The sequence below is a fragment of the Lathyrus oleraceus genome, chromosome 1 (genome assembly GCF_024323335.1).
Source record: "Lathyrus oleraceus cultivar Zhongwan6 chromosome 1, CAAS_Psat_ZW6_1.0, whole genome shotgun sequence".
NCBI lineage: Eukaryota > Viridiplantae > Streptophyta > Magnoliopsida > Fabales > Fabaceae > Lathyrus > Lathyrus oleraceus.
In genome coordinates, this window is record NC_066579.1 from 408,325,499 (window position 1) to 408,337,055 (window position 11,557).

Here is an 11,557-nt window from a genome sequence, read left to right on the forward strand (position 1 = left end):
AACTTCCTGATTGTCACCATTTGTCACAATGCATAGCTCCTTAGTAAGCTGAACATGGAACCCTTGATCACACAGCTGACTTATGCTGATGAGGTTTGCAGTTAGTCCTCTTACTAACAACACATTATTCAGTTTTGGAACTCCAGAGCAGTCCAGCTTACCCACCCCTTTTATTTTTCCTTTGGCACCATCACCAAAGGTCACATAGCTGGTAGTGTGAGGTTGAATATCTACCAGTAGATTTTCCATACCAGTCATATGTCTTGAGCATCCACTGTCAAAGTACCAGTCTTCTCTGGTAGAAGCCCTTAGAGCAGTGTGTGCTATCCTAGCATACCATTGTTGCTTCTTGATGGGACCATAGTGCTTATATGGTTTATGCTTAGGCCTGACATGCGAGGCTTGGTTAGGGAAACCATGAATCCAATACCAGAAGGCTTTTATATGACCAAGTCTACCACAGTGGTGACACCTCCACGCCTGGTATTTCCTCTTCTGATGATCATTCATCCTAGTTCCTCGATGTTGAGACATTGGCTTTGACTTCCGCTTGACCTTCTGAACTTTAGCCTTTGGGCGTTTGTGTTCAGCTGAGGATCTTTTCCCAAATCCTAGGCCAGATTTGGTTCCAGACTGCTGCCCCACCTTTAGAATCTCTTCCAAGGTGTCAGTTCCCTTATTCATCATTCTGAGGGATTTAGTCATCTGATTCAGCTTGGAAGTCAGCAGGACTATCTCACCATTTAGACCCTCTATGACAGACAGTTGCTTCTGTCTCTCATCTTCCAGTTCCTTGATGAGTTTCTTCTGCTTTTCTCCTTGTGCACGCACTTCTGCACTGGTGGTACACAACTTCTTATAGGCTGCAGCAAGTTCATCAAAGGTCAATTCATCTGCACTTGAGTCATCATCAGATGCACAAACACTGGTTAGTGCAGTGACATGTTTGGCAGATTCTCCTTCAGATTCACTTTCAGAATCTCCTTCAGACCATGTGATAGTTAGCCCCTTCTTTTGCATCTTGAGATAAGTAGGACATTCAGCTCTGACGTGTCCATACCCTTCACAACCATGACACTGGATTCCCTTGCCTTGGTTGAACTTTTCATCAGAAGTTGATCTTTTCCTGATGTCAGACGGGATGTTCTTGACATTAGGTCTCCCTCTTTGATCAATCTTCTTCACGAACTTGTTGAACTGCCTTCCAAGCATGGCTAAGGCTTCTGATATACTGTCATCACCTTCAGTATATTCTGCTTCTGACTCTTCTTCAGCATTAGATACAAAAGCTACGCTTTTGTTCTTCTTTTCAGTATTCTCACACCAGCCCATTTCAAAGGTTTGGAGAGAACCAATGAGCTCATCTACCTTCATATTGCAGATGTCCTGTGCCTCCTCTATGGCTGTGACCTTCATAGCAAACCTTTTAGGCAAGGACCTGAGGATCTTTCTTACAAGTTTCTCTTCAGCCATTTTCTCACCTAGTCCACCAGAGGTGTTTGCAATTTCAAGAATATTCATGTGAAAGTCATGAATAGTCTCATCCTCTTTCATCCTCAGGTTTTCAAACTTGGTGGTCAACATCTGAAGTTTGGACATCTTCACCTTGGAAGTACCTTCATGAGTTACCTTGAGGGTATCCCAAACTTCCTTAGCTAGTTCACAGTGGTGCACCAGCCTGAAGATGTTCTTACTGATTCCATTGAACAATGCATTCAAGGCCTTGGAATTTCCAAGAGCTAGTGCCTCTTGCTCCTTGTCCCACTCTTCTTCAGGAATCTGCTCACTGCCTCCATCTTCACCTGTCCTCATTGGATGTTCCCATCCTTTGTTGACAGCTCTCCAGACTTTGCTATCTAGAGACCTTAAGAAGGCTATCATACGAGGCTTCCAGTCATCATAATTAGAGCCATCCAACATGGGTGGTCTATTTGAGTGTCCTATATCCTTGTCCATGGTACTAGAAAGTAACTTCCCTAGATCTCACCCAGAAATTCACAGGCAGGGTGCCTGCTCTGATGCCAATTGAAATTCTAGTTATCAGACTTTAGATGTCACACGGGTTGTTATGACATCCAATTCTGCACAGACAGGAATTATGCAGAACTTAAACGTAAGTGCAGTAAATAACACAAGTAATTGTTTACCCAGTTCAGTCCAACATGACCTACATCTGGGGGCTACCAAGCCAGGGAGGAAATCCACTATTAGTAGTATCAATTCAAAGCTAAACTCACCCGTTTACAACTTATCATTTAATCCCTACCCAATGCAATTTCAATCTTACACTAAGATCAGAGTTCCTACTCACTCCCCCTCAATCACCTCAGTGATTACTATCTTTAATCAATATTAAAGACAATTTGAAGTCACACTTCAAACAACTCTTGATTGTGCTTCACAGCTTTAATCAAGATACACAACACTCACGCTTAAAAGCTTTGAGTGACACACCACTTACAACTCAATGAACACCCTATACCAAAACAATCATCAACGTGATAATGGTTTGGCTTACAAGATATGTCTAATACAAGACTCACAAAAATACAGCAGTGAAGTATGATGGACACACAAAATCTTCACGCCTCAAAATCCCCGAAACTGAATGAAGGAACGCCTTCCTTTTTATATTGCAGTACCTGGGCTTTTGCACCTGTATTCTCCTGAATTTAAGGTCACACGAGTTCCCATAAATTCAACATTTAGGTTACTAACAAATAGGCTATTTGTTAGGTTCATTAAATGTAACTTGGTTGTTGGTTTCCTGGTTTTTCTCTAAGCTTTTGACTTCCTGAAGAATAGCCCAAGAAAAGCTGAAACAGAAAACTGAACAACCTACAATATAGCATATGCTGTCAGGAATGAATGTCACGACATTCAGCTTGACATCAAGGTCCATATGCTGAGTCTGTTTTTCCAGAAAACAGACTGTACAATTTTGCTGACCTGTACATGATCAAAATGACCATACTACAGTAACAGCTTACATTAATAAATGTCAAAGTGTCCAACTTAACATTTACACATTTGGCCTTAAGTTAGTTCTGTTATTCTCTTGAAGAACAAACTAAGTTACATGCTGAAGTATAGCAGAACACCACTCTGTCTAATGTTCAGTAGCTGCTGTCAAAGATGAATGTCATAACATCCAGTTTGACATTCAGTAGGCCTTATGCCAGATCTGGTCTTTCCTTGATAACCAGACTGGAAATAAATACTAAGTTCTAACAGAACACCAGATGTTCTATTCCTTAGTATCTGCTGACAGGTATGAATGTCACAGCATCCAGTTTGACATTCAATAAATCATGTGTTAGCTAGTCCTGCAGTAACTACAATGTAGTCACACATACATGTCATGACATCGATCAAGACATTAGTAACCAGCTAGTGTTTTACCATATAATGCAGCCAATTAAACACCTACAAGGAGAATGTGGTTTTATATGGTGTGCAAACAATTTTTTAGGTTTTGATTATGAAAATTGAACAAGAAAGAATAAAATCACAAACATCACCAGTCAAGAAACAAGCATAAGTTAAAGAGCTAATCCAAGTTGAATGTAGAAGAAATTGAAGTTGTGAAAGCTCGCCTGATCTTACACTTATTATTTTATCTTGTAATTCTATTATTTAATTACAAATGAAGCAAGAGTATATCTTGCAGTACTAAGGAGGTTCACACACATAAAAAAAACGTTTTTCAAACTTCTAATCTATTTATTAAAACATATTAAATACAATTGATGGAAATGTTTAAGAAATTAATAAAGAAAAAATCAATTACCTAATTTTCTATACCTTATATATAATATATTAAAGAAAGAGTAATGCCTCAAATAGATTAGATATGTTTGTTAATGGATTAAGTGATGTCACAAATTAGGTTTTTCTTTTTTGGGTTAATCTAATTGATTAGGTAGGTATTTTAATTGATTTGGAACTACCAAAGCCATGAATTGTTTCCTTTTTTTATCTAACTTTTTTTCAATAAAAAATATTTTTTTTCTCACTTTTCAAATACCAATTTAATGAACTATCAATTCTTCTTTCTCTCTTATAAGTTTTATTCCCTTGTCATTGCCTTAGTGTTAAGAGAGTAAAAAGTCTCATATGAAAGGTATGGTATCTTTCAATTGTGTTAAATTTATTTATTCATGAGTGTATTTCAATTGTGTTAAATTTATTTATTCATGAGCGTAGTTCTCTTATGATATTGTAATATATTTGAAGTTCAAAGCTAAATCTATAAAAATCTTGGGTTAGAGTTGTTGAGATGAACCTCTGTCTAAGCTGAAGTTGTTTGTATAAGGTTGTTGGAATGTTCTTTTACAAAAGTTCAAGTTATTTAAGGTCATTGGGTTAATCCTGGGTCAAAGCTCAAGTTGGTTTTAGTGGAAATCTCAAGAGAAAACTCTTAGAGAATAGAGTATGTGGCTTGGTTTAAGGTCGAACCAGGATAATCTCTTGTGTGATCTATCTTACTCTATCTCTTTAAATTATTGTATTTTATCTTTTTCCCTATTATTTTTATCCTTTCCGCAGCTTATTCTCGTTAATCTATGCTTCTAATATAAATCATTTTAAATCAATCATTTTTGTGAAAAAAAAATTAAAATCCAAATATCATAATTTATCCTCTCTTATGTTTGGAGTCGCTTGTTCAAAAAGCATCGCATTCATCTCAAGTGTTGATGTATATTCGATGACATCATGTATATCGCGCAATATCTATTGGTGACAATTCTAATTGTCATCTCTATATATGAGTGACCATGCATAACCTCAAGATACAATTTCATTCAAACATTTGCAAGTTACACCTATCTCATTTTATAATCTACACCGAAACATAATGTAATCAAAGTTTGGAGTCAAGGTTCTCAAAACCTTCTCAACCTTCATAACCCCGCTCACAGTTTCACCACATGTTTTCAATTGATTAGTCACCACCGCCAATCTTGTGAAGAATTCAATAACTAATTCTTGTTCATTTATTATGAACATTTTATATTGGCCTCTTAATGCTTGATGCTTAACCTAATTGAACTTATCATCACTACCATAAACTTTCTTGTGTGTGTGCCCCACACACTCTTTGATGTTTCTACTTCAATTATCTTTTCAAAGATATTTGAATTTACATATTGATGAATTAAGGACAACCAATTTTCATCTTTTTTTTTCTTTTCTCACCATGTTATGCCTTTTGTGCCTCTCTCCCATTCTCATCCAAAGTTGCAAGTCCATCATTTATAATTCCAAGAATATGTTGAAATCTGAATAACATTTTCATTTGTGCACACTATTGATCATATTTTTCACCATTGAATACTAACACATTCACAGGATGTACATTGAATTTGTATTCGAGTTTGCATTAATCTTGATGTTGATCAAAGATTAATGATTGTATCAAACAACTTCACTTGCTATGTTGAATATGCTAATAAAGTTGAATACTTTTCATTGTATTAAGCTTTAGACCTATAACATTAGTAAAATTTAAGTTTAAAATTATCTCCAAGATCATAGCTAATAAACTTGTTAGATTGGCTCCCAAAATAGTCTCATAGCATCAGAAAAGATTCATACGAGACATGAGTATATCTGAGTGCATAGGAATCACATTTGAAGTAATAAATTTATCGGACGAGAATTCCTTTGGAAGGAACATGGCTATGCAAATTGATATAAAAAATATGTTTGTTACTCTAGAGTGGAGTTATTTATTCATGGCGCTTAAGAGTTTTGGCTTTAATATTATACTTTGCAACTAGATTACAACAATACTCCATTCAACAAGATTATTAGTTTTAATTGATGGCAAGACAATATGATTCTTCAATTGTTCTAGAGGGGTAAGACAAGAGACCTCATACCACTTTACTATATTTTTATACTAACAAATACAGTTACAACCTTTAAATGAAGTATAAATTACACTTGATCACACCATTGTTACATTTATGAGAAAGGTAAGAAGAGATAATAAGATAAGAATAGAGGAGACAAAAATGCATAGATAGAGAGGGATGACAATAATTTTCTTTGAAATGTTCAAAGATTATTATAGTACTATTATTAAATCTATCTTCTCTTTTCACTGCCATATTCTGATTTATTGCTTCTTGTTCTTCCTATGATTTTCTTATGATCTAAGTTTATTTTGATTCCTGACATACTTTCTTCTTTGTCTCCTCTTATAACCATCTTTTTTTCCAAGTCTAATGCCAACTTATCATCTAACCTTTTAGTTTTCTGCTGACCCTTTTCTCTACTCTCAGCAATTGATGTTCTTCTTGTGATTGCTTCTTTGTCAAGGTATTGAGATTGCTTTCCATGGCTATCTCTTGTGGCTGGTTTCTTTTTTTCTTCTAGAAGAAGCAGCTCATGTGGTTTTTGCAGCTTTGTACTAGTTGTTGCTACCTTAGAGTCTTTCTCTTGTTCATAATATAGGAGCTGCACCACAGTTCTTGATGGCAGAAACTCGTTTTTGACAGCGTGTGAACGCGCTTCTGAGGACAATCTTTGGCACTCTAGAATCCCACATAACCGCTTTTTTTCCACCTTGCTCAAGTCCGGATGCACCTGTTTGTACATTGATACGATTAAAATATAATCGTGCGAAAATTGACAACAACATTGCTTATATGATGAATGCGCGCGGTTTAATACAAACTATGGTTATAAGACAATGCATGTATGATACTGAAAATTCACCTTAAGATAAATGTTGATTGCTTGGTACAAATCATCATGCTCTAATCTTCCAACAGCTGGCACAGTTTCAGCAAGAGCTACAAATTTTGACACTGCCATATTTTCATCCCTTGCCACAACTTGAAGATAGGAGTCAACAACTTTACCAACTTTTCTGATTGATCTTAACAAGTAGTGCCTATTATCCACCGCACCGGGGGAGATTCTTTTCCAAAACTTCAGAAAACTTTCCAACACTACTTGAACTAACTCTATATCATAAAAATTCTGGTCCAAAGATGATGTTGAAGGGTAAAGCAAATCACTGACTGTAGCCTCATGAAACTGTATGCTACCTCTTTTTATTAGTTCTGTTTTTGTCATTGTAGAGACACCTAAATGAGTTGAAATGCTCAAAAGTCTTAACAAGAAACCAACAGAAACTGATCCTCTATCTGAAGGAATCATGCTCACAATTGTTTCAAGAATGATTCTGTTTTTCTCCTTGGATTCTTCTGTTTGTGATGCTGAACTTCCTGAACTTTTAGCCTTTTTGATGCAAGGTAACCACTTACATGCATAAACATGCAAGGCTTCGCCGATAAGCTGCGGTGGAAGCACATGTGTTGATCTAATAGTCATTATTATGCATCTGAAAAGATCTATGTTTAGAATGGATATATCTTCAGTCCACCAATCCTTTGGAACAGAATGATGCTCTTTTCTGTTGTAACCAGGCCTAGTGTAGGTGTAGGACCATTTCACCTGCACAAAGTCAATGCATTTTTAGTAATCGAGATGCTTACGATATCAAATATTATGCGAAGGAAGTTTTATGGTATTGATTTGTTTTACCTGTGGTAGAGGTGTAAGAACTTTTTCAATAATCGAATCAATGCATTTTCTTATTATGCCAAGATTCTCAGACCACTCTGGTAACTTCTCGGTAGCCAGCAGCGTCGAAACGGAGTCTTTCCAACCTTCAAGAATGCACGAACTGAAGAAAGACTCAAGTTTACCTACAAAGTTTCCCCTCTCAATGGACTCATTCATTTGGAGGAGCTTAGCAGCACAAAGCGATGGTACAAAATTATGAGCACTGATGTTGATTGAAACTCCATAGCAGAATTTAGCACAGAGTTCAAAAGCTTCTGCTCCACCAGGCATATCATGAAGCTCTAGAGGAACACTCTCAGAATCATTAGTATCAGAACCAAGTCTTAGTAGAAGGCCACATTTCGAAAAAAGCGGAGACTGAAGCCAACAAAAGTAGAATTATAGACTAACCAATTTTTTTGTGCCTATGCTATTATAAATATAATAAAGATTATACAGAAATAGAAGACAAACAGATAGCAGTACCTTGTGTAGCAGGTAAGTTGTATCGTTGATTTTTATCACAAGGTCTTGAGGTATATCTGAAACTAGACTTCTGCGTTCATGATTATAATAAAATGATTAAACTCGGATCAAATTTCCTATACTTGTATCTTGACAACGAAATCATGTTGGAGAATTTATAAAGATCTTGGTCTAATTTTAGGCCAAAGCTGGACATGAGTACCTGGTAGCTTGTTCTGTGTAGAAAGAGTCGGACCGAGTTCCAAGTTTCATGAACTTCATTGCTATTTGACGTGATCTACTTCAAAACCTGCATAAATTCTAAAGAATTGTAACTGTTTTCTCTTCATGCATTTAAAAGCAATTGAGAAAAGAAGCTGCATAAGAGAATGTTACCTAAGTAGAACATGAAGTGAACTACATGATTTACCTGGAGTAATGGTACATAAGTAGAGCATAGATAGTTAAGACTATTTATAATGTTGTTGAAGTTGAGAAATCAACTATTAGTATTTGGATAATAAGTTTAAATTTCCAAAGCAAATAGGTGCTACTATATATAAAGGGATGTATGATTATGTTAAGAAAAGGGCATGAAAATCAGGAAAAAAGTGATGCAACAATAACTAGTGTGTGACCAAAACCTTCATAAGATAATAAAAAATATCATTTATTGTTTTAGTGAAAGAGCTTAGCATTAATTTCATAAAAGCAACTCTTAGATATAAATTAAGTTACATGGATTTTTTATTCAATTGAGTCAAGTATGACACTTGTATTTTCTGATATATGGATAAACACGTAGTGATTGATGCATAATATTTAAACAGAACTTTATCCTCTTTAAACGCATAATAGAAAATATCGAAAACTTAGATACAATTAACCGAACTTCGTTATTAAAGTGTGATTCTTGTATGTTTATTTATCTGCTTACTTTAGAATCAGATTTTCTTTTCTAACAATTACTCAGCAGTGATCATCTGATGTGGTGTCTTCTCAGCTATATGACCCCTCAACAAGTATATAAGAACCAAGAAACATGGAAGATATATCTTTTTCTTTCTCCCATGTTTTATTCATATAATTGATGAAAGAGCTCTGCAATAGTTTCATAAAAGCAACTTTTTAGACTAGTTTTTAAAATTTGAAATCAATAAAATACTAATCTATAGGATCTATAAAGATGAGCCTATAATGGTTGTTGAGGTTAAGGATATATCTATCTATGATGTTAGTGCTAGACCTTTCATTTGTTTAAATCTGACACACACTTTGGTCTGTGCTTTCACAGACAAATGATGGTAAAGTTAAAAAAAGTACTATGTTTATTTATTTATTTTTAGAATAGCATCCATTGCTTTCCACAACACAGAAGCATTGTCCTCATGTTTTTCTTCCAAAAAAGATTGCTTCAGCTTTTGCAGGCTTTAGAAGTTACCTTTTTCTTTGAGGTAATTTTCAGTTTTTCATAGATCCTAATTTAATGATCATATGAAAGTTCACAAAGTGCATAGTCAAAATCATTCATGGTAATTCCAAACAACTTCTCCTTGACAGTGAATTTGACAGAATCTCCGTGATTCTAATATGTACTTGTTAAAAAATACAGATGCATAACAATGTTGATAGGGATTGTTAAAGGCGTTAGTGTTTTTGGATGTTAGACAAAACTCGTGAGGATGATGAGCCCTGTTTTGAAGGTGTTTTCTAAGGGGTTAGAGCAAACTCACGAGGGTGAGAAGCTCTATTATAGAGGTATTCTTTAGTGAATATCAGAATGTCCTTCTGAATTTTAAGATTGAGATATTTATAGAAGTTTTTAGGTCTGAATTTAGGTTTCTTGAAAATAACAACTACTAACCTTAGTATAGTGGACTGTTGAATCTTATTTTATAGGGAGATGTGGGTTATTCTCTTGACCCATTTTCTACGTTATTTCTAATTGAGACACGTCACTTTCCAAATCTTCCTATCCCGGACGAGTGGGACGTGTCGTGGGCGATGTCATCCTCTCGTGGACGATATGATCCTGTCGCCCTCGGGCAATACAATCTCATCGCCTCCTTATTGATCCTCACAAATATATCACTAAAAAACATATGCTAATTCCGCGACAGTGATTCCAAACATGCACTAGTTGGCTACCAACAAGCCACAATTCCTAATTTGATTCTTTGATGTTAGTGAGCAAGAAATTTAGCCAATTATGTGACTCTTCTCTTCTCCAATTCATAAAGTTTCTACCACTTATTACACTCCTTTCTCCCTCCATAAGAAAGTTCTATCATTTCTTTTCGTCCTCTTCCTATTGGAATTTCATAGGTACATAGAACCTATATACTTTAGTGTAAGCTGCTTTTTCATAAATTTATATTTATCTGACAAAAGTGCTCTTCATAGATATAATTAACAAAATGAAACAGGCTTTTAACTGGTTGTGAAGTGTTAAATAAGAAACAACACTTTAATCAAGAAACTCCATGTATTGGAAACATGTAAAGAAATTTGAAAAAGTTAATAAAGGAGAAAACATACCCGTGAACAATATATGAAAAAGCTGTCTAAATTGAAGCAATCAGTGGCTATGGAAGAAGGAAGCAGAAGCGTTAGAATTTGAAGTGATGAGAGAGATAAACAAAGCATATATGGCATGACATGTGAAAAAGGAAAATGGAATATGCTTTACTAGTTTCATGCAAGTAATCCACAGAGACAGGGAAATAGAGATGAGGGAGCATTGATAGTGTTATAGGGTACAAGAGTGAAAGAAGAGTGTGTGGTTTGTTTGAATTAGTCAACATAGTAATGTGTCAAAAGCATGTTATGATGATAAACTTGTTTGAATAGAATAGAAGGAAAATTGAAAAACAAGTCTTGGGATGAACATCATTTGAAAATTGGTGATGTATGATTACATTACTTAAAAAGCATGCAATGCAAGTAGGGTAATGCATTGGAGAGTGTTGCTATACTAATTGTGAAGATTCTTGTGTGTGGGTCCAAGTCTCTCTAAATAGGTGAAAATATCAAATGTGTACTCATCATCATGCTTCTTCCCACTAACCTTGGGATATTCTTTTTCTATTAGCCCTACTAATTTTAACGAAGGATTTAACACAATCTTATAAAAACGAATTATAAGATGGTGATTGTCTTCATTGACGCATAGAATGAGTATTATTTATCTTTTATTTGAGACTATTGAAAAATATCATAGACATTACACATTATAAAAAATTATTACATACATGTGTCGGTGTTAATATCAGACACTAATATCTATCCACCAACGTAATAATACATGTGTCAGTGTTGGTATCAGACATTGATATTTATCAAACAACGAAGCTAATCTTAGGGCCCTTTGCGACCAAGTGTCAATCCATGTGGCGTTTGTTACATGAAACCGATGAGATTGGCATGACTTGTCTTTGTTGGTTGTTTACAAGACCAAATATAGCCAGCCAAGTTTCTACTCATATGTCTTGTCTTATGAATTTTGCTTAAT

At 35.3% G+C, this 11,557-nt stretch overlaps 1 protein-coding gene across 2 annotated transcripts; it reads right to left on the bottom strand.

The window, feature by feature from the left end:
• Positions 1 to 5,796: 5,796 nt before the first annotated feature.
• On the bottom strand, positions 5,797 to 10,953 carry LOC127076236 (BTB/POZ domain-containing protein At5g47800). 2 transcript variants are annotated; one of them, XM_051017835.1, is made up of 8 exons: positions 10,585 to 10,953; positions 8,984 to 9,147; positions 8,443 to 8,476; positions 8,270 to 8,356; positions 8,068 to 8,137; positions 7,561 to 7,959; positions 6,727 to 7,470; positions 5,797 to 6,594 (listed from the first exon to the last, which is right to left on the bottom strand). In XM_051017835.1, exons 4-8 carry the CDS (start codon positions 8,326 to 8,328, stop codon positions 6,094 to 6,096), a joined length of 1,773 nt encoding a protein of 590 aa, XP_050873792.1. In that variant the 5' UTR covers positions 8,329 to 8,356; positions 8,443 to 8,476; positions 8,984 to 9,147; positions 10,585 to 10,953; the 3' UTR covers positions 5,797 to 6,093. The 2 variants fall into 2 exon arrangements, with proteins under 2 accessions (XP_050873792.1, XP_050873800.1); XM_051017843.1 differs by lacking the exon at positions 8,443 to 8,476 and having other exon boundaries at positions 7,561 to 7,883; positions 10,585 to 10,952.
• Between the last annotated feature and the right edge of the window lie 604 nt (positions 10,954 to 11,557).

Coding starts and splice junctions, on each gene's coding strand:
- LOC127076236 (XM_051017835.1), bottom strand. CDS start 8,328: ATGAAGTTCATGAAACTTGGAACTCGGTCCGACTCTTTCTACACAGAA. Junction 7,960..8,067: donor CAACTTACCTGCTACACAAG/GTACTGCTATCT, acceptor TGTTGGCTTCAG/TCTCCGCTTTTTTCGAAATG. Junction 7,471..7,560: donor TTCTTACACCTCTACCACAG/GTAAAACAAATC, acceptor GACTTTGTGCAG/GTGAAATGGTCCTACACCTA.